The sequence below is a fragment of the Vespa crabro genome, chromosome 20, assembly GCF_910589235.1.
Source record: "Vespa crabro chromosome 20, iyVesCrab1.2, whole genome shotgun sequence".
In the NCBI taxonomy this organism is placed as follows: Eukaryota; Metazoa; Arthropoda; class Insecta; order Hymenoptera; family Vespidae; genus Vespa; species Vespa crabro.
Window position 1 is genome coordinate 3,061,454 of NC_060974.1, and position 22,549 is coordinate 3,084,002.

At 26.6% G+C, this 22,549-nt stretch overlaps 5 protein-coding genes and 1 long non-coding RNA gene across 9 annotated transcripts in view; 3 read left to right on the top strand and 3 right to left on the bottom strand.

Moving 5' to 3' along the window:
• Positions 1-170: 170 nt before the first annotated feature.
• Positions 171-5,876, bottom strand: LOC124431083 (probable ATP-dependent RNA helicase DDX17). 2 transcript variants are annotated; one of them, XM_046978511.1, is made up of 8 exons: positions 5,676-5,876; positions 4,856-5,209; positions 4,122-4,775; positions 3,833-4,005; positions 3,673-3,732; positions 1,250-1,492; positions 845-1,009; positions 171-688 (listed from the first exon to the last, which is right to left on the bottom strand). In XM_046978511.1, the coding sequence occupies exons 1-8, from the start codon at positions 5,690-5,692 to the stop codon at positions 654-656; spliced, it is 1,701 nt and encodes a 566-aa protein (XP_046834467.1). In that variant the 5' UTR covers positions 5,693-5,876; the 3' UTR covers positions 171-653. The 2 variants fall into 2 exon arrangements, with proteins under 2 accessions (XP_046834467.1, XP_046834466.1); XM_046978510.1 differs by having other exon boundaries at positions 171-691.
• A 259-nt stretch (positions 5,877-6,135) lies between these two features.
• On the top strand, positions 6,136-10,247 carry LOC124430989 (probable ATP-dependent RNA helicase DDX43). The gene is made up of 11 exons (XM_046978313.1): positions 6,136-6,223; positions 6,346-6,481; positions 6,617-6,872; positions 6,990-7,160; positions 7,242-7,448; positions 7,553-7,679; positions 7,777-7,942; positions 8,041-8,512; positions 8,654-8,895; positions 8,988-9,150; positions 9,283-10,247. The coding sequence occupies exons 2-11, from the start codon at positions 6,468-6,470 to the stop codon at positions 9,424-9,426; spliced, it is 1,962 nt and encodes a 653-aa protein (XP_046834269.1). The 5' UTR covers positions 6,136-6,223; positions 6,346-6,467; the 3' UTR covers positions 9,427-10,247.
• A 12-nt stretch (positions 10,248-10,259) lies between these two features.
• On the bottom strand, positions 10,260-10,883 carry LOC124430991. The gene is made up of 3 exons (XR_006943887.1): positions 10,802-10,883; positions 10,642-10,701; positions 10,260-10,557 (listed from the first exon to the last, which is right to left on the bottom strand). It is a non-coding gene; the product is annotated as an uncharacterized LOC124430991 (long non-coding RNA).
• Positions 10,884-11,692: 809 nt separating this feature from the next.
• Positions 11,693-15,334, top strand: LOC124430988 (probable ATP-dependent RNA helicase DDX43). Its single transcript, XM_046978312.1, has 11 exons — positions 11,693-11,778; positions 11,901-12,036; positions 12,172-12,427; positions 12,545-12,715; positions 12,797-13,003; positions 13,110-13,236; positions 13,337-13,502; positions 13,649-14,120; positions 14,260-14,501; positions 14,588-14,750; positions 14,883-15,334. The coding sequence occupies exons 2-11, from the start codon at positions 12,023-12,025 to the stop codon at positions 15,024-15,026; spliced, it is 1,962 nt and encodes a 653-aa protein (XP_046834268.1). The 5' UTR covers positions 11,693-11,778; positions 11,901-12,022; the 3' UTR covers positions 15,027-15,334.
• Positions 15,335-15,557: 223 nt separating this feature from the next.
• LOC124430990 (N-acetyltransferase ESCO1) lies at positions 15,558-18,025 on the bottom strand. The gene is made up of 6 exons (XM_046978314.1): positions 17,988-18,025; positions 17,031-17,865; positions 16,731-16,956; positions 16,449-16,622; positions 16,170-16,375; positions 15,558-15,865 (listed from the first exon to the last, which is right to left on the bottom strand). Exons 2-6 carry the CDS (start codon positions 17,852-17,854, stop codon positions 15,742-15,744), a joined length of 1,554 nt encoding a protein of 517 aa, XP_046834270.1. The 5' UTR covers positions 17,855-17,865; positions 17,988-18,025; the 3' UTR covers positions 15,558-15,741.
• A 358-nt stretch (positions 18,026-18,383) lies between these two features.
• Positions 18,384-22,549, top strand: part of LOC124430992 (synembryn) — a 7,671-nt gene continuing 3,505 nt past the window's right edge. The window contains exons 1-11 of one of the 3 annotated variants that reach the window (XM_046978317.1): positions 18,384-18,776; positions 18,883-18,906; positions 19,104-19,243; positions 19,416-19,490; positions 19,557-19,855; positions 19,933-20,099; positions 20,193-20,442; positions 20,537-20,681; positions 20,812-20,956; positions 21,034-21,153; positions 21,266-22,549. The exon at positions 21,266-22,549 is cut by the window's right edge and continues 3,505 nt beyond it. In XM_046978317.1, coding sequence (XP_046834273.1) covers positions 19,418-19,490; positions 19,557-19,855; positions 19,933-20,099; positions 20,193-20,442; positions 20,537-20,681; positions 20,812-20,956; positions 21,034-21,153; positions 21,266-21,389 — 1,323 coding nt within the window. In that variant the 5' untranslated portion in view covers positions 18,384-18,776; positions 18,883-18,906; positions 19,104-19,243; positions 19,416-19,417 and the 3' untranslated portion in view covers positions 21,390-22,549. Of the gene's footprint in view, positions 18,777-18,882; positions 18,907-19,103; positions 19,244-19,377; positions 19,491-19,556; positions 19,856-19,932; positions 20,100-20,192; positions 20,443-20,536; positions 20,682-20,811; positions 20,957-21,033; positions 21,154-21,265 lie in introns of all 3 variants that reach the window. The other 2 variants (XM_046978316.1, XM_046978315.1) reach the window with 2 other exon arrangements.

The window sequence follows — 22,549 nt, forward strand, 5'->3', positions numbered from 1 at the left end:
TTCTTATACTACAATCTGTCAGTTTTGTTTGTTTTTTTTTTTCTTTTTCTATTTTGTACAAATAAACTTAATCTACCAAAATTAATACGCATTGCAAATATGAAAGCATAAATTAAATAAATTCTATATAAATTTTTTTTTTCAACAATTTATGTTCTTCTGTCTAATAATTTTATACTTTCCACTGAAGAAAACTAATTAATTAATTAATTTGATCAATACTACTATAATTATAGCAGGCATACGTTGAATATTATTGCATTAGTTTTTGTTTTTTTTTGTTTTGTTTTTTTTTGTTTTTTTGTTTTTTTTTTCCTTTATTATATATATATTTTTTGTCTTTTTTTTTGTTTTTTTAAATTTTTGTCTTTGTAACAAAACATTCTTGTTACAGAATCTTGAAAATATTGTGCACATATGTATTTGTATATAAATAGATGGTAAATAAAAATGGATGAAAGAGATTCACGTGAATTAATAATATTCAATTGTATACTCTATTATAAAGTACACGCTATATGCATGATAAGAATATTGTTAAATAGAGATTTTACAGTACATATGTATAACACACACATTACTTTCATCTTATAACAGATGTAAGAATTTACATGCGTTATATATCATTGTCTTGTAAACTAATTACTAGAAGATCATCTTTCGCTACTCCAATAACTTTTTCCAATAACTTCTGAAAAAAAAAATAATAATAATAATAAATAAATAAATAAATAAAGTGTCGAATTTCAAAGAGTTCCTTTGAATATTGAAATTCATTTGAAAAATTATAATTTTATAATATTAATATTCTACATAGAAATTTAATCATTTTGATTTCACTTACCCGTACGATTATTCACTGGACTACGACTACGGGAATAACTACGACTATAACTTCGACGATTCGTTCGTCCATTACGTTCTCTACTATGACTTCGACTTCGACTTCTTGTATAACTTCGTTCTTTACCATTACGACCTGTTCGAGTTCGCCATCGATTTCTTCCACCTGTTTATATATATTTATATATATATATATGAAGTATATTTATTGCACATATTCAAAATCTTACTATACATTGGACTAAAATAATTAAACTTTTTATAAGAGCAATTGAATGAATGAAAAAGAAGAAAAAATAAAAATGACATAAGAAATTATATATCATAAGGAATAATAACTGAAATACATGATCTATTAATCATTTTGAATAATATATAAATAGTAAATAATTATCAATATAACAACCTCTATGCCTTCCATAAGCTGCAGATTTTCCTTCTGCAAGTTCTAAAAGTTTTGGATTTATAACTTGATTTGCTTCTTTTAATACTTGAATTAAATCATTAGCCTTGTTAGAATTATTAGGTGTGAAGAATGTATAAGCAGTCCCAGTTTTTTGTCGTCGACCTGTACGTCCAATTCGATGAACATAATCTTCTGAACAAGAAGGGTAGTCAAAGTTGATAACAAACTTGACGTCTTCAACGTCTGAAATGAAGGAATTACGTCAGCTAATAGTTTCTCCTATTAAATAAAATTTTTTAAAACACACATCTCTGTTATGTAGAAAGCAGTGTAACGACAAATGAAATACACTGCATCAGATATAGATTTTATACTTCGAAATATAAATTGTAGAATAAATGAAAAGTTAATACACTCTCCAAAAAAGATATATATATATATATATGACTTTAGTTTCATTGTATACTGTAATCTTAGTTGATTCTTTTTTTCAAATATGTAATAACTAGTTAAGAAACCATAGATCATTCTTGATGCTTATAAAGAATGGAAATGTAATAAAGTAAATAATTTATGACGAAAATAAAAAATAATAAAAGTGTAGTAATTCCTAAAACAAATATATATATATATATATATATATATATATATATATATATATATGTATGTATATATATATATATATGTGTGTATATATATATATATAATTTATTTATTTTTATTTTATACTTTTTTGTAGAGAGCTGAATTTATACTGATTCTTTAGAGAGCGTTTAGAGAGCATTTATAAAGTATAAAAATTTAAAACAAAGAAATAATTCTTATATATTAAAAATGACTTCAGTCACTTTCTAAAAATATCGAAGTACAAAAAATGAAAAAATAATGAATTGTATAATTAATGAAAATTAGATATATATCTGATGTGTACGCTTCAGAGACGACGATATCAATCTAAAAGGATAGAGAAAAAGAGATCGATATTAGAAAATGGACCAAAGTCACGGATACTTAGAGAATTTGATTTGAAGATTATAGTTAGTAATATAAAATATGAGAATGATGAGAGAATAGAGAAATATAGTTATCACATGGATTAGAAGGAATAGAAGGAAGTGTAAAATAGTTTAGATGGATATAAATATTATATGTATACGTATACATATATGTATGTATGTGTGTATGCATCTATGTGTTCGTGAGAGTGTGTTGTTTGTAAATATATAGATATATATAGAGATATATATATATATGTATATACGTACATACGTATTTATATGTAACGTATATATCATGTGTATATCGATTAACTTGATTTGACTATCATACTATAAAATTAGGCAGTGGGCGAGTGTCGCTAGCAACGTACGGGCAGGGCCTGGCTGTTTGCGCTCGCTCCAGCTACAGCCTCCGCCGCTCTGTTGCTACAGGGCACATTGAGGCTCTGGCATCTGCTATTCATGCCACCGCCTCATCGGACCGTTGTTGGGTCTGATTAGCTCGAGCAGCCAACGCAGGGGACACTATTCTGGCAACAACGACCTGGTCAGCCCAGATGGCGTACAGCGCAGCGTAGGACTGAGATATCCAGTATGTAGGTAGTAAAGTAGATCCCGATTTGGCCCGGACTGGCCCTTCACGTAATTGACGGATAGAGGCACGCGCCGCAGCCAGCGCAGACAATGCAAACTAGTGCACCACCGAACAAAGAGGCGGCGGGCACCCCCAATATGCTTTGCATTACCCGGCGTGGGCCTGCGCGCAATGTGCCTCTGCAATGCAAACAAACATCCAGCCGCGTTAGCTACATATATATCTTTGGCTCTCTTCCTCCTATTCAATATAGTTCTAAAATATTTCTATGCTTTCTATATTGTTTTCGAATCCTAACATTTATAATTAAATTATATATATATAACTTTAGTATATCAACGTACAACTATATATATATATATGTACACTTAGGCAGCAAATTTTTATATATTATCTTTTTTACTAAATCCTATTTGTATGATCAATTTCTTTTTTTCTTTTCCTTTTTTTTTTCTTTTTTACTAAATTCTTGTTTTAGCTTCATAAGAGGAATTACTGATAAAGCGCGCGGCAAATTATTTTCAAAATATATCTAAATAAGCTTTTATCAACAATTTATAAATAATCAATTTCAATAGATATCATTTGGTTCTTTTTTGCTAATAATAAAATTCTAAAATAATGCTCTTTTTTACTATCCTACTAAATTGTATAACTAGAAGAGTGCATTGCACAAATACCCTTCTAGTACAAAATTTGGATAAATATGATTTACTCCGTTATTTACTGCCTTAATTATAGATCCCCTTGTATAACAAAGAAATAATTGATATAATACCATACTGTTATCTTATACTGTAATAGGAATAGAGAAGGTGTTATTAACTTACCAAGACCACGTGCAGCTACATCTGTTGCAACAAGAATAGGTGCTTTGCCTGATCTAAAATCTATAATAAAATGTTCATTTGTAATAACATAATCTAAACAATAACATGTGTACAATAATATGAAATTAAAGTAAATCCATTTATATATTTATATTTATACCTTGTAATACCCAATCTCTTTCTTGCTGCGTCTTATCTCCGTGGATACAAACAGCTGGCCAACCATCGCGTTTCATTTTTCTTGTAATTTCGTCAACTCGACGTTTCGTTTCAATAAATACTATAGTTTTATTCTCATTTTCTGCCATTATCTCCTTCAAAAGAGTACTTAATCTGTAACATCATATAATGAATACACGTTAAAATTAAATAAAAACAAGAAGGGGGAAAAAAAAAAAAGAAAAAGAAAGAGAGAGAAAGAAAATCAAATAAATCATTATGACACTTACTTATTCTCTTTTTCATAATCTTGGCATACGTCGATTATCTGTAAAATATTATGATTTGCTGCAAGCTGTAAAGATCCGACATTTATTTGGGCATAATCTTTAAGAAAATCTTCGGCCAAATTCTTCACTTCTTTCGGCCAAGTGGCCGACCACATTAATGTTTGCCTATCCGGTCTTATTTGTTCTATAATTTTTCTAATTTGTGGCTCAAATCCCATATCCAACATTCTATCTGCTTCGTCTAATACTAAATATGTACATCTTTTCAAATTGGTTCTTCCTGATTCCAAAAAGTCTAGCAATCTACCTGGTGTAGCTATAACTATTTCGACACCTCCATCTAAATCTCTAGCTTGAGCCCCTTTAGGAGCACCGCCATACAAACAAGTATTTCTTATACCCGATGAATGACCAAAGTCATCGGCGACCTGTTGTATTTGTTGAGCAAGTTCTCTTGTAGGAGCTAATACCAATGCTATTGGGCCATCCTTTCGGCTCAATTTCGGTTGGCTATTAATATGAACAATAGCAGGAAGTATATATGACAATGTTTTACCAGATCCCGTAGATGCAATTCCAACCATGTCTCGTCCACTTAATGCTATTGGCCAACCTTGGGCCTGAATTGATGTAGGTTCACTAAAACCTTGCCTTCTGCAGATAAATTAAAAATATCATTATATTATGTATTACATACATTCAATACAATAACAATGTTATTATTTTCAACTTACTTGATTTCTTTAAGTACATAATCAGGAAAACCTGTTTCTTCAAATGTAAAAACAGGATTTGGTATATTTTTTCCTTTTAAAGTAATTTCTTTTTCACTTCTATATTGTTCTACCATACGTGGATCACGATTCTGTACAACGTCAGTCGGTATATAAAAATCTTTTTTAAAAGGCTCTAATCTACTAAGATCCCATCTTGGTTTTCTCAAATTAGCTCCGGGTTGACCTCGGTTGTTACGACCACTGATACCTCTATCACGACCAGCACCTCCACCCCAACTTCTTCTATCTCTAGGTGATCGACTACGAGATCTTGTTCTTGATCTGCGTCTCCTGTCTCTGTCACGACTACGACTAAAATTTAACAAATTTTTATTATTTTAATTAAAGATTACAAAAAATTTCGTTAACACAAAAATATTTCTATTAATATACATATTATTTGATTTGGATAAAATATTTTTGAAAAAAACAAAAATCTCCTCTTTAATATTTTCCTCATAAGATAGATTTATTATAATATTTAATTGTTATATATTAATCAACTCATATATTTAAAATTTTAATCTGTAATTTTAATTCCAGCTGGAAATGAGAGGTTAGAAAAGTATAACTCAGGACTAAAGTAATACAATAAAAATACATAATATTAAATCTTTTCGAAAGATCGTAGATATGAAAATGACTTGTATTGTAAAAAAAATTAAATCCTTCGTTATATAATTAAAAATAATTCATTCTATTCTAATCATTGTAAAGTACTCTTAACTAAGCTTTAACTTGTTTAAATTTAATTAATAATAATTTAATTCATATATACCTTCTATAGCGTCCCATATTGAATTCTTTATAAAAAAAAATCTTTTTCTTATGATAATACGTATATGAGTGCTTGATTAGGAGCTCTAGATAAATTTAACGTATACAAAACACGTTTCAGAACGAAACTGACGAAACACAGCAAAATGACGCAAAAGGAAACGAAAGCCGCAGCCATTACGGGCGGTAGCCGACCGCTATCCTTTATTCTTTTGTGGCGGATTCTCATTGGTTTATTTTTTATGTTAAACTTTAACCATAGAAATAGAAATTGTTAGTAGAGTGACTTTAATATTCTATTGGTTAAATATCACAAGGCAAAAAGTACTAGTGCCAATTGAAAGTACCAATCTTACAATTTTATAGATGGCAATAGTTACATCCTGTTATAAATTCCTATTTCCGGTTTAAGTAGCGTATATAAAAAGGGAATTCACCTAAAGTTCGGTCATTTCAAAAGGAATTCCGTAAGTGTACTATTTCAAATATCTGTTAGTAGTAGTAGTAGATTCTTTTACAGTTAATTTAAAGTTTAATTAAACACATAAGGTATAATATATATTTATCATTTATTAAGTAAATATATTATTTGTTTGCATGTGATAATTATATGTTATTTTATTTCACTTAATATTATTATAAACGTTTGTTATTTTTGTTTTTCTTTTTAGAAAAGTGTCTAAACATTCAGAATTAATTTTTTACTTTTGAAATTTTATACATCGCAACGTCGTTTTAATTGAAAGGAAAAGTTCCATATTTTATTAACGTGTGATATAATATAAAATTTATAATGGCAGAATTACAGTAAGGATATTTTATATCTTTATATATATATATATATAAATTTATTTCATATATTTTTTTTCTTTATTTATTTATATAATAATTAAAAATTATTGCATTGGGTTTAGTGTAATTCTTTTTTTATTTGTATTTAAGAATGAATGAAGGATGGAATAGTGATCAAGAATTTGAATATCCATTTGATGAACAAGAAACTGAACAAGTAACTAGAAAAAAAATTTATAGTACAAAGACTAGATTTAATAATTTTAGAAGTTCCAAAAATGGTTCACAACAAGCAAAATCAAATGATCTAATTATAAATATAGATTCTAAGAAAGTAGGTAAACTTATAGGCAAGGGTGGTTGCAATATAAAAGAATTGCAAGATAAAAGTAAAACAAGGATTCAAGTAAGTGTAATACTGATATTAAAAGAGATTTAATGAAGGGGAATATTTGAATATTTAATAGAAGTTATGAAATTAAATACACAATTAAATATATTTTTTACAATTTTTTACATGTAGATAAATCAATCTACTACATGTGGTATTAGTACAGTTACTTTAATCGGAACTCCGGCAGCACAAAATAATGCCAAAGAATTAATTGATGAATTATTAAAAGATACTCCGCAACCTGTGAAAACTGAACAAAAAAAGGGAACAAAATTCAATTTGAATCGAATTAACAGAAGTGTAAATTTTATTTCAAGTTTTTAAATTATAAATATATTCTTAAACGGAACAAATAATAATTTAAATTAATATTTTAAATAGCATGAAGAACCATTTACTTATCCACCTATATATAAGAACTTTTATCAAGAAGACCCTGTTATTACTCAAATGTCTGCAGAACGTGTAGCAGAAATTAGGGTACAAAATAATAATATTGAAGTTCAACATGTGTTTGACGATGAAGAAAGTAATGTCGACCTATTTTGCATTCCGAATCCTATTGAAACATTTGAACAAGCTTTCCATGTAAGTACAATACATTACAACAAACTTTCCATGCAAGTACAAGATTGAAAAGTTATGGTATGAAAAAAAGAAATATAAATATATATATATATATGCAATTATAGAATTATCCTCAAGTTCTTGAAGAAATAAAAAAACAAGGCTTTACAAATCCAAGCCCAATACAACGTCAAGGATGGCCAATTCTACTTAGCGGCAAAGATATGATTGGTATAGCACAGACTGGAACAGGTTTGTACTATATATTTATATTGTTTTATTATAATTATAAGCATTTAATTATTCTATAATTATTATTTTTTAATATTATTATTGTTATTATTATTAGGCAAAACATTAGCATTTCTTTTGCCTGCATTAATTCACATTGATGGTCAAAAGACTCCTTTTAATGAAAGAGTTGGCCCCAATGTTCTTATTTTGGCACCAACTAGAGAATTAGCATTACAAATAGAAAAAGAAGTAGGAAAATATTCGTATCGTAATATTAAAGCGTAAGTAATTATATGTAAATAAATTTTCTTAATTTCCATTTTTAATTATATATATATATTTGATTAACAACTGCATAAAAATACTGACATTATTTTAGTGTTTGTCTGTACGGTGGCGGTAATCGACAAGATCAAATAGATATAGTAACAGAAGGTGTACAAATAGTCATAGCTACACCGGGAAGATTAAATGATCTTGTATTAGCAAGAGCTATAGATTTGAGATCTGTTACATATCTTGTACTAGACGAAGCAGATCGTATGCTGGATATGGGGTTCGAACCTCAAATTAGGAAAAGTTTATTCGATGTGAGATCCGATAGACAAACTATAATGACAAGGTATTTAATATACATATTTGTATCGTACATATATATAAGTATATATAAAATATATTTATATTGTTTTAATTTTTATAATAGTGCTACATGGCCACCAGGTGTTAGACGCTTAGCACGATCATATATGAAGGATCCAATTCAAGTATTTGTTGGATCATTAAATTTATCAGCTGTACATACAGTAAAGCAACATATTCATATGATCGACGAGGAAGATAAATTGGATGTGGTAAGTTATTGTATAATCAATGTTTTTTTCTCTAAATTAATTATTTTCTATATTAGTATCATTCTTCTTAATAAATAATATAATTGATTTTACGAGAGAATATTAATCTTTATATATATATATATTTCTTTTTTACATCAGTTTTATGAATTTATTCGCAATATGGATCCCGAAGACAAGATTATTGTATTTTTTTCTAAAAAAGCAAGAGTAGACGATATATCGAGCGAGCTATCTCTCTCGTATATTAAAAATGAAAGTATTCACGGTGGAAGAGACCAAGAAGACAGAGAACAAGCCATAGAAGATTTCAAAAATGGCTCGGTACGAATTCTTCTTGCAACAGATGTTGTCAGCCGAGGTATTGACATCGAGGATATAACGTATGTTTTATTATTTATTCTTCCACTTTCTCTAACATATTTTTCTAAGATTTCTTTTTTATATATATATGTGTGTATGTGTGTGTTTATAGGCATGTCTTCAATTATGATTTTCCTCGTGATATAGAAGAATATGTCCATCGAGTTGGACGTACAGGTCGCGCAGGCAAAACCGGTGAAAGTTTAACGTTAATGACCAAAAATGACTGGTCACATTCCAAAGAACTTATCAGTATTTTGGAAGAGGCTAATCAAGTAAGTAATAATAATAATATTCAAATTTATAAAATTATTACTATAGCTTTATATGTAGTTCTGTGCATTTAGTCTTTTTTTAAATCCTGTTGTATTATAATAAGTTTAATAATGTGCTCAAATCTTTATTAGATGGTGCCAGAGGAGTTATATAGTATGGCCGAAAGATACGAAGCCTGGAAAACGAAACGGGCGGAAGGACGAACGAATCGTTCAAATGGTCAAGGCTATAAGTCTGGCTATAGTAGACAAAATAAGTGGGGCGGAAAATGGTAAATTTTACCATTAATCAACAAAGGGTCTATACTTAGTTATTCTTTTTTTTTTTTATTTTAATTTTATTTCTTTTTTCCCCCATTTTTCTATTCCATGTAAAAACTTGTACAAATCAATCATTTTTTAAAATAATGCATTTCACTTAGATTGTAGAATTTGTGCAATGTTTTCATTTAGTTAATTGCTTGTACATATCATTTAGTTTAATTGCTTGTACATATCATTTAGTTTAATTGCTTGTACATATCAACACAGGAATTGGGGGGTTGGGGGAAAGACGAAATAATCTATTTAAAATAACTATATTTTTATACATATACTTGTAATTTTTTTATATAAACACACTTTATAAAAATAAATGTAATTTAATTTTTCTATATATCCTATATAAAACAAATCCTTTGACAAAGTGAAAATTTACCAATATAAGACGTACGTATATTATCAGTTGTATATGTTGGGTATTGTATATATTATATTATGATATTAAGAAACTTGTTGTCAAGGTTAATTATTATAAAGATTTAAATATTATCAATAACCTGATAAACCTCTTTTAAAATACTGATAAGTTTATTTGAAAGAGTTCCGATACATTTTTACAAAAACCAAGTATCATTTACTATAGTATACTTCTCAATTTGATCGACGGAAAATAAATAAACAACGAATCCTAACATTTATAATTAAATTATATATATAACTTTAGTATATCAACGTATAACTATAAATATATATATATGTACACTTAGGCAGCAAATTTTTATATATTATCCTTTTTACTAAATCCTATTTGTATGATCAATTTCTCTTTTTCTTTTCCTTTTTTTTTCTTTTCTTTTTTACTAAATTCTTGTTTTAGCTTCATAAGAGGAATTATTGATAAAGCGCGCGGCAAATTATTTTCAAAATATTTCTAAATAAGCTTTTATCAACAATTTATAAATAATCAATTTCAATAGATATCATTTGGTTCTTTTTTGCTAATAATAAAATTCTAAAATAATGCTCTTTTTTTACTATCCTACTAAATCGTATAACTAGAAGAGTGCATTGCACAAATATCCTTCTGGTACAAAATTTGGATAAATATGATTTATTCCGTTATTTACTGCCTTAATTATAGATCCCCTTGTATAACAAAGAATTAATTGATATTATACCATACTGTTATCTTATACTGTAATAGGAATAGAGAAAGTGTTATTAACTTACCAAGTCCACGTACAGCTACATCTGTTGCAACAAGAATAGGTGCTTTGCCTGATCTAAAATCTATAATAAAATGTTCATTTGTAATAATATAATCTAAACAATAACATGTGTACAATAATATGAAATTAAAGTAAATCCATTTATATATTTATATTTATACCTTGTAATACCCAATCTCTTTTTTGCTGCGTCTTATCTCCGTAGATACAAACAGCTGGCCAACCGTCGCGTTTCATTTTTCTTGTAATTTCGTCAACTCGTCGTTTCGTTTCGATAAATACTATAGTTTTATTCTCATTTTCTGCCATTATCTCCTTCAAAAGAGTACTTAATCTGTAACATCATATAATGAATACACGTTAAAATTAAATAAAAACAAGAAGGGGAAAAAAAAAGAAAAAAAAAATGGGAGAGAAAGAAAATCAAATAAATCATTATGACACTTACTTATTCTCATTTTCATAATCTTGGCATACGTCGATTATCTGTAAAATATTATGATTTCGTGCAAGCTGTAAAGATCCGGCATTTATTTGGGCATAATCTTTGAGGAAGTCTTCAGCCAAATTCTTTTTTATTTTAATTTATATTGTTCTACCATACGTGGGTCACGATTCTGTACAACGTCAGTCGGAATATAAAAATCTTTTTTAAAAGGCTCTAATCTAATAAGATCCTATATCCGTTTTTTCAAATTACCTCCAGATTGAGTTTCAGAACAAAACTAACGAAAATGACGGCAAAATGGCGCAAAAGGAATCGAAAATCGCAATGATTATGGGCAATCGCCGACCGTTATCCTTTATTTTTTTTTGCCGGATTCTCATTGGTTTAACTTTAATGTTAAACTTTAAACCTAGAAATAGAAATAGTTAAAAGAGAGACTTTAATATTCTATTGGTTAAATATAACTAGGCAAAAAGTATTAGAGCCAATTGAAAGTACCAATTTTATAGATGGCAATAGTTACATCCTGTTATAAATTTCCTATTTCCGGTTTAGGAAGTTGTATAAAAAGGGAATTCACCTAAAGTTCGTTCATTTCCAAAAGGAATTCCGTAAGTGTACTATTTCAAATATCTGTTAGTAGTAGTAGATTCTTTTACAGTTAATTTAAAGTTTAATTAAACACATAAGGTATAATATATATTTATCATTTATTAAGTAAATATATTATTTGTTTGCATGTGATAATTATATGTTATTTTATTTCACTTAATATTATTATAAACGTTTGTTATTTTTGTTTTTCTTTTTAGAAAAGTGTCTAAACATTCAGAATTAATTTTTTACTTTTGAAATTTTATACATCGCAACGTCGTTTTAATTGAAAGGAAAAGTTCCATATTTTATTAACGTGTGATATAATATAAAATTTATAATGGCAGAATTACAGTAAGGATATTTTATATCTTTATATATATATATATATAAATTTATTTCATATATTTTTTTTCTTTATTTATTTATATAATAATTAAAAATTATTGCATTGGGTTTAGTGTAATTCTTTTTTTATTTGTATTTAAGAATGAATGAAGGATGGAATAGTGATCAAGAATTTGAATATCCATTTGATGAACAAGAAACTGAACAAGTAACTAGAAAAAAAATTTATAGTACAAAGACTAGATTTAATAATTTTAGAAGTTCCAAAAATGGTTCACAACAAGCAAAATCAAATGATCTAATTATAAATATAGATTCTAAGAAAGTAGGTAAACTTATAGGCAAGGGTGGTTGCAATATAAAAGAATTGCAAGAGAAAAGTAAAACAAGGATTCAAGTAAGTGTAATACTGATATTAAAAGAGATTTAATGAAGGGGAATATTTAAATATTTAATAGAAGTTATGAAATTAAATACACAATTAAATATATTTTTTACAATTTTTTACATGTAGATAAATCAATCTACTACATGTGGTATTAGTACAGTTACTTTAATCGGAACTCCGGCAGCACAAAATAATGCCAAAGAATTAATTGATGAATTATTAAAAGATACTCCGCAACCTGTGAAAACTGAACAAAAAAAGGGAACAAAATTCAATTTGAATCGAATTAACAGAAGTGTAAATTTTATTTCAAGTTTTTAAATTATAAATATATTCTTAAACGGAACAAATAATAATTTAAATTAATATTTTAAACAGCATGAAGAACCATTTACTTATCCACCTATATATAAGAACTTTTATCAAGAAGATCCTGTTATTACTCAAATGTCTGCAGAACGTGTAGCAGAAATTAGGGTACAAAATAATAATATTGAAGTTCAACATGTGTTTGACGATGAAGAAAGTAATGTCGACCTATTTTGCATTCCTAATCCTATTGAAACATTTGAACAAGCTTTCCATGTAAGTACAATACATTACAACAAACTTTCCATGCAAGTACAAGATTGAAAAGTTATGGTATGAAAAAAAGAAATATAAATATATATATATATAAATGCAATTATAGAATTATCCTCAAGTTCTTGAAGAAATAAAAAAACAAGGCTTTACAAATCCAAGCCCAATACAACGTCAAGGATGGCCAATTCTACTTAGCGGCAAAGATATGATTGGTATAGCACAGACTGGAACAGGTTTGTACTATATATTTATATTGTTTTATTATAATTATAAGCATTTAATTATTCTATAATTATTATTTTTTAATATTATTATTGTTATTATTATTATTAGGCAAAACATTAGCATTTCTTTTGCCTGCATTAATTCACATTGATGGTCAAAAGACTCCTTTTAATGAAAGAGTTGGCCCCAATGTTCTTATTTTGGCACCAACTAGAGAATTAGCGTTACAAATAGAAAAAGAAGTAGGAAAATATTCGTATCGTAATATTAAAGCGTAAGTAATTATGTGTAAATAAATTTTCTTAATTTCCATTTTTAATTATATATATATATATATATATATATATATATATATATATATATATATATATATATATATATTTGATTAACAACTGCATAAAAATACTGACATTATTTTAGTGTTTGTCTGTACGGTGGCGGTAATCGACAAGATCAAATAGATATAGTAACAGAAGGTGTACAAATAGTCATAGCTACACCGGGAAGATTAAATGATCTTGTATTAGCAAGAGCTATAGATGTAAGATCTGTTACATATCTTGTACTAGACGAAGCAGATCGTATGCTGGATATGGGGTTCGAACCTCAAATTAGGAAAAGTTTATTCGATGTGAGATCCGATAGACAAACTATAATGACAAGGTATTTAATATACATATTTGTATCGTACATATATATAAGTATATATAAAATATATTTATATTGTTTTAATTTTTATAATAGTGCTACATGGCCACCAGGTGTTAGACGCTTAGCACGATCATATATGAAAGATCCAATTCAAGTATTTGTTGGTTCATTAAATTTATCAGCTGTACATACAGTAAAACAACATATTCATATGATCGACGAGGAAGATAAATTGAATGTGGTAAGTTATTGTATAATCAATGTTTTTTCCTCTAAATTAATTATTTTCTATATTAGTATCATTCTTCTTAATAAATAATATAATTGATTTTATGAGAGAATATTAATCTTTATATATATATATTTTTTTTTTACATCAGTTTTATGAATTTATTCGCAATATGGATCCAGAAGACAAGATTATTGTATTTTTTTCTAAAAAAGCAAGAGTAGACGATATATCGAGCGAGCTATCTCTCTCGTATATTAAAAATGAAAGTATTCACGGTGGAAGAGACCAAGAAGACAGAGAACAAGCCATAGAAGATTTAAAAAATGGCTCGGTACGAATTCTTCTTGCAACAGATGTTGTCAGCCGAGGTATTGACATCGAGGATATAACGTATGTTTTATTATTTATTTTCCCACTTTCTCTAACATTTTTCTAAGATTTCGTTTTTATATATATATGTGTGTGTGTGTTTATAGGCATGTCTTCAATTATGATTTTCCACGTGATATAGAAGAATATGTCCATCGAGTTGGACGTACAGGTCGCGCAGGTAAAACCGGCGAAAGCATAACGTTAATGACCAAAAATGACTGGTCACATTCCAAAGAACTTATCAGTATTTTGGAAGAGGCTAATCAAGTAAGTAATAATAATAATATTCAAATTTATAAAATTATTACTATAGCTTTATATGTAGTTCTGTGCATTTAGTCTTTTTTTAAATCCTGTTGTATTATAATAAGTTTAATAATGTGCTCAAATCTTTATTAGATGGTGCCAGAGGAGTTATATAGTATGGCCGAAAGATACGAAGCCTGGAAAACGAAACGGGCGGAAGGACGAACGAATCGTTCAAATGGTCAAGGCTATAAGTCTGGCTATAGTAGACAAAATAAGTGGGGCGGAAAATGGTAAATTTTACCATTAATCAACAAAGGGTCTATACTTAGTTATTCATTTTTTTTTATTTTAATTTTATTTCTTTTTTCCCCCATTTTTCTATTCCATGTAAAAACTTGTACAAATCAATCATTTTTTAAAATAATGCATTTCACTTAGATTGTAGAATTTGTGCAATGTTTTCATTTAGTTAATTGCTTGTACATATCATTTAGTTTAATTGCTTGTACATATCAACACAGGAATTGGGAGGGTTGTGGGAAAGACGAAATAATCTATTTAAAATAACTATATTTTTATACATATACTTGTAATTTTTTTATATAAACACACTTTATAAAAATAAATGTAATTTAATTTTTCTATATATCCTATATAAAACAAATCCTTTAACAAAGTGAAAATTTACCAATATAAGACCCTACGTATATTATTAGTTGTATATGTGAGGTATTGTATATATTATATTATGATATTAATAAACTTGTTGTCAAAGTTAATTATAAAGATTTAAATATTATCAATAACTTGATAAACCTCTTTTAAAATACTGATAAGTTTATTTGAAAAAGTTCCGATACACATTTTTAGAAAAATCAAGTATCATTTACTATAATATACTAATCAATTTGATCGATGGAAAATAAACAACGAATCTAATCAGCGATACAATTTGGAAATTTTCATGTTTTATATAATCGTCCAGAAAGAGATAAAAGTAAAAACAAAATTAACTATAAACTTTAAAACTTTTCGTCTTAGTATATTTCTCGGCAAATATCTTTCCACTTGGAGTTGGAACAGAGAATGCAATATCTTCTAAGGACATTATGTATCCATAGAAAAATTTGGATCTGAAATATTGAACAATGATTTTATAAATACCAATTCTAATTCTACAAATGAAAGACATAGATTCATCTTCTTTGTAATATTTTTTAAGCGCAAAGTTTAAGAATGCATGGACTTTAGATAATAATGATAAACTCTGTAACTTTCACTTTCTAAATAATATTAAACAATAAGTTCTTTGTAAGGAATATCCCAGATTTTGCTGTGATAGTATTGAAACTTAGAAATAAATTACAAATAATATATACATATATATATATATATATATATATATATATATATATATATGGAATAACATCTATATACCTGAGAATATCTACAAGTTTAGTGGCTATGCCTTGTCTGCGATGACTCATTACTGTCCATACAACATTTATACCACACTTAGCTGGTGTACTTTCGGCAGTACAACAATTCAAATCAATTAAGTCTGGTATCATCCTATGTGCTATTTCTATGTATTCTGCTACGAGTACGCCTAATATATTCTTTTCTCTAATGTATAAATATACCTAAAGAGAATGTGGATTTATTTATCTATATCCTGATACATACTCAAAGAAACAAATAACAATATTTATTTACCTTTTTATCAGTATAGTTAGAAAGAGATGAATCAGCTAGTCCTAAATCTCTATCTACAACAGTTAAAATTTCAGATACCTTTTTCCAACATTGTTTAGAATCATTTGGTTCAATTAAAATTATTCTACTTGATGTTAAAGGATCATCCAAAATGACCCTTTCATTTTTCCAACCCTATTGCATATAATATGAATGTGAATGATATATGTTATATATAAAAAAAAAAAAAAAAAAAATTAAAACACATTTTTATTAAATTATTTCGACTGTTCAATTACTTACTTGGAATTTTAAAGTTTTCACGCTATTATGATAATTCAAATGAGCATTTTCATCCTCAGGATCACCCAATTGATAAACAATACCACATTCTGAACATTGCGTCGCACCAAAATTCTTTTGACCTGCATCTAATTGATATTGATTTTCATTGCCACCACCTTTTGCTGATAATTGCCATTTTGTTGATTTTTTTGTTCCATGTGTAAGCTTTGTAACGTCACTTTCTCTATAAACATTATAAATTTTAATTGTAAAAATCCAATGAGGATATATAATTATATAAATTCACATTATACATACGCATTTTTCATAGAATATCCTTTATTAAATATAGGATAATATTTTTCTTTATTTTCTTTTTCAATTTCTGTCATGTCATCAAGATTTTGTATAGTAGAAGAATTTTTATTATTTGTAATAGATGGTGTATCTTTAATATTCATTGATATCATTTTGCTAAGTTCATTTGACGAAGGTATTTCTAAATTGCTCGGTGTAATAATAGATTTTAATGGAGAAACATTATTTTTCATGTTATTAGTAACTAATGTCTCCATTGTATCATATTCGTCATCTGCCCAATCATCCTCCAATACCTTTAAAATATCATCTATTTTGCTTTTCTTTATTATAACTTCAAACTCTGGTTTATCTACATTCAAATCGGTAGCATCGTCAAAAAATAAATCCATAGATTTTGATGATTTACATGAACTTTTATGTAAGCAATTTTTTGATTCGTTACGTCCAATCTGACCATTCAATTCCTTCAATTTAACGTTTGGATTTACTATTGCATTAGGTAAATTAGGCTGTTGAATTATTGAATTAGAAATATTTGTTTTAAAAAGTCGTTTATTGGAATCAACTTGCAGAATTGGTTTTTCAATAATCATATCCTTATTGGTATTTATTTGATCTATCTCTTTTACATTAGAAAATTCAAGATCATTCTGTTTACTATTCTGTTTACTATTTATAGATTTAACAACATCCTTGGATATTTCTTTACGTGATTCTTTATTAACTTTTAGCCTAGGTGGTTTTGGTTTTTTAATTGCATGAAACACACCAGCATTGATTTCACACCATTTACGTCTCTTGTACAAATATTTATGATTCATATTGTATGCCACTAAATTTTGTATTTTTTTTAAATATTTAATATTTTATTGTTCATTAATATACGTTGTTTTTCATCCAATATCTAATAACAAATATTTCAATGAAATAATAATAAAATTTAAAAGGACTAACCTTGGATACAAATTCTTTTATACGCGTGAACTAAATAAAAATTTGTTTGGACATTAAATATATTGTAAAAAATACACAATAACAACTATTTTATAATAACCTATAGATTAATAAATGCAAAAATTAATAAAAGAAATCTGTATTTCAATGGACACTCTGTTTTTTTTTTTTTCTTTGTACTTTTCTCTGCACGTGATTTCGCGCTTTTTCCATAAGAATCTTAAGGAATATTCTGATTGGTCATTATTGCCATAACGTTGAAAAGAAGTTCATAGAATAGATAGTTTCTATGATATACTTTCCTACTTTGAATTTACGTACAAATACTTGTGTGCTAATCTAATCATTCTTTATTCGATGTCTGTCAGTTTCAGGAAGTTTTTATAGTATTATATCTTATATATTTTAGGTTAGGTTATATTGTCAAATAGTGTGAAATACAGTTTTAAATTTAATTAATAGAAAATCTTTTAATGAGAATAAATTGAATTAAAAACGAATACGATAATAAACATCATACTCGAAGAAAAATAATAAATGTAAATTAATTTTATTAAATTGAAATGAAATGTATTTGAATGAAATAAAAATGATGACTGCTGATGTAAACATAATATATGTATAATTATATTAAAATAGATAAACATATAAAGAAATAAACGAAACTGGCAACAAAAACCAGTAAAAGAATCGAATCATTCAATTACTATGGATGATTTAGCGCGAAAACTAATTTCTGGAACATACGAAGAATTTTCTAAAGATACTCTTCAAATATTTATCAAAAATGTAAGTTTGTTTGACACATTATATATATGATAACTTTTTAATTTATTATATTTTTTTAAATAGTAAAAATACAATTTTGTAAGATTATTTTATTATTTCTGCTAAGGACGCAAAGGTTAAGAAATAAAAGGTACTTTTGTTTAATAAGTTTCACTTTGTTTGATTGTTTGTATGTGTTTTATATTTATATTTTTGAGTAATTCATATATACACAATAGAGCTAATATATTTTGCAGTAAAAAGATATGTATTTTTTGCACAAATTTTCTTTTAAATTCTTCATATATAATATAATATATTTTTATATATGATTTATTTTATCTATAGTATGAGGACAAAACTAAAATTGAAAGAATATGTAATAGTCAATTAAGAGAACAAATCTGGGAGAAATTATATCAATATCTATCTAAATCTGAGTACGCATCTATGCATCTTAATTGTTTAGCTGCATTACGTATACTTAGGTAGGTAATTCTTAATAATTATATCAATATAATTTCCATATGAATAAACTTTATTCATTATGATTATTATAATTAGAAATAGACAAAAAAAAAATATGATCTAAATTTTTTTTTTATTTTTTTACCATATACAGCCGAGACAAAACTGATTTAGATAAAATTGTTACTGCAGAGATGGTAACGTTATTATTACGATTAGCAGAACTTGACTGTAAGAAAAATGAACAACAGATCCCATCTACGAATGGTAATTATTATATCTATGACATACAACAAAGTTTTATATTAATTTATTTATATATTATCTTTTCAGTTTCCGTAGAATCTGCGAAAGTACTATGTAACTTATTATATCATAGTTTTAAAGTGCGAGAATTAGTAAGAGAAAAAAATTGTTTAGAAAATCTGATTAATCGCATTAATAAATATACTGCCAATTCGTCCTATGAGATGAAATTGTTTGACATTAAAATGTTATTTATAATTACTGCGTTAAATACAACTACAAGAAATACTGTGAAAGAATTAAATGGAGATTCATATTTACTTAATATATTAGATGAATTATTGGAACAACATAAATCTAATGTATCTATGTCATTTTCTATCAAGGTACAAGTCTACGTTATGTGTGTTATATATGTGTTATATATTATTTATAATAAATAATATTTATATTTTCCTTTTAGAATGATGATGTAATGTTAATTTGTGATATTTTAAAAGTTTTATTTAACTTATATATACATTCTGAGGACACTGTGATAGAAGAACAAGAAAAAAATCAAAAATTAACAACATGTTTATATAAATTTTTATATAATAAAAATTGGTCGCAGTATAACGATCTCGTAAGGTAAAACTTATTAGACATTAAAAAAATATTGCTTTTATAGAAAAGATTTTTTTTAAATCATTCACTATATTATTTTTATTATATTACTTTTAGCAATGTTATAAATTTATTAACTACTGTACCACTGAACAATTATATACAAATGATGCAGTCCAACGAAAACAATGAAAACAATACTATATATCAGAATACTGATGTTACAACGGTATCTATTATATTGGAATTTTTAGATCAGAGATTAAATTATACAGAAAATCTATTAGAAAATATCTCTCCAGTCGTCACTGTTCTTATTAGGCTCATAAAAGCAGACAAATCTATTCGAAAATATATAAGATTACAGGTAACATTATAATATTAAATTGAAACTGTCCTATAAGATGATATAACGATTCATTTTTTCTATTATTAAAATAATAATTATACACATTCATTAGGTTTTACCACCATTGAAAGATGTAATGAAACGTCCAGAAGAGGGAACAACTTTAAAAGCAAAATTATGTAAACTTTTAACTTCTCCAATTACCAAGTTGCGAGATATCGTTGCTGAATTTCTCTTTATACTTTGCAAGGAAAATGGTATATGTTTATTTAATGATTTATTAGATGAAATTAGATCATATACTTTAAATATTTTTTTTTTTTTTTCAATTATCTATTTATATGTTATTCGATGAAATATAATATTAATAAAATATTAATTGTTCAGTTAGCCGTATGGTAAAATACACTGGATATGGGAATGCAGCAGGGATGTTTGCAAATAAGGGATTATTAGGTCGTAATCAAGAAAAGATATCATATTCTGAATCAGAAGATAGCGATACCGAAGAATATTTAAAATATAAAGAGCAGTATGTATTATGAATCATTTGATATATCAATTTTATTATATTTTTTTTTAACGTAATAATATTATTATAATTTCAAGAATAAATCCAGTAACTGGTTGTTATGAAAAGATCAAACCAAATCTTTTAGAAGGTATGACTGAAGAACAAAAGGAATATGAAGCATTACAACTTGTTAATCTTGTAGATCAATTAACGAGGTTTGCCTTTTCTTTTTTGCTTTCTTTTTTAATAAATCAAACTAAAAATAAATCATAGTGCTAATCTGATATATTATTTATTAATAATATTTGATTCATTTATTTTCATTAGAGGAGGCGTAGTACGACCTTGTAGAATTGGAGACGACGGTAAACCAAAACCAATAGAACATGTTTTAGAACTACAAGATGAGTTACAAAAACAACAATACAGGCGGGAGTCAGATTCTGATTAATTATTTATAACTGGTAGAGATTAAGTGTAATTATTATAAATTATGTATATTACTTATGTAATACGTAGGAATTTAATAAATGTTTAAAACAAATCTTAATTCAGCTTAATAAACACGAGCACGAAGTTAATACTTATTTGTAATATTTTCTATATGAAATTTTAAGAAAAATCTAATTGATCAATTACATCTGCAAAGATATAATGAAAATATCAGTTTGGTCAGTTTACTTACTTTATTGAAAAAGAACAAAGAACAACGTTACAAATTAAACAATTGGCAGGAAATAAAAGATATAACATTTTCCAAAATCACATGAAATATTTAAACATTACAATTTTGGTAAATTGTGTTATGTGCTTTGTGAGCATCACAATATATTATTATTGCATTGCAGCCTATGCGCAGATAAGAATGTATGTTTCTCTACATGTTTTTTTTTTTTATTTTTTTTTTTTTAAAGAACTGCATAGTAATATCGTTTGAGAATATCTTAATATAGGATAGCACGTATAAATTGACAGGTAATGGCAAATTGAGCTGATATGATGAGAAACAATGTATGATTAACAGAGAACATTTACATATTTTAAGTCTAATTTTGTCCATCCTATAGTAAAATATTTCCAATCTAATAATACATTTGACAAATATATAAGTAGCAAATATTTCATATCTTTAATTATGTAGATTAAAATATTTTTTTTTTGTTTGTAAAAGTGTATATAGATGTGTATACGTATAATACCATAAATTTGTTTATATTTCATATAAAAAAGAAACTAAAATTTCCTAGGTACAAGGTAGAAAAAAGCCGATAGCCATTAAACAAAAATTAGAGACTTCAATTATCGATATTCGTAGACTAGCGTTGACAAACTTTGGAGGAAATAAAGGGGGTTCGGTACGTACAATAATAATAATAAAAATAATAATAATAATAATAATAATAATAATAATAATAATAATAATAATAATAATAATAATAACAATAACAATAAGAATAAGAATAAGAATAATAGTAATAAGAATAAGAATAGTAATATTAATAATAATAGTAATAATATAATAATGATAATGTTCATGATAATGTGATAATGATAATGACAAACGATTAATGACTATGAAAAATCATTAAATCGATAGAGAAGCGCAGCGAA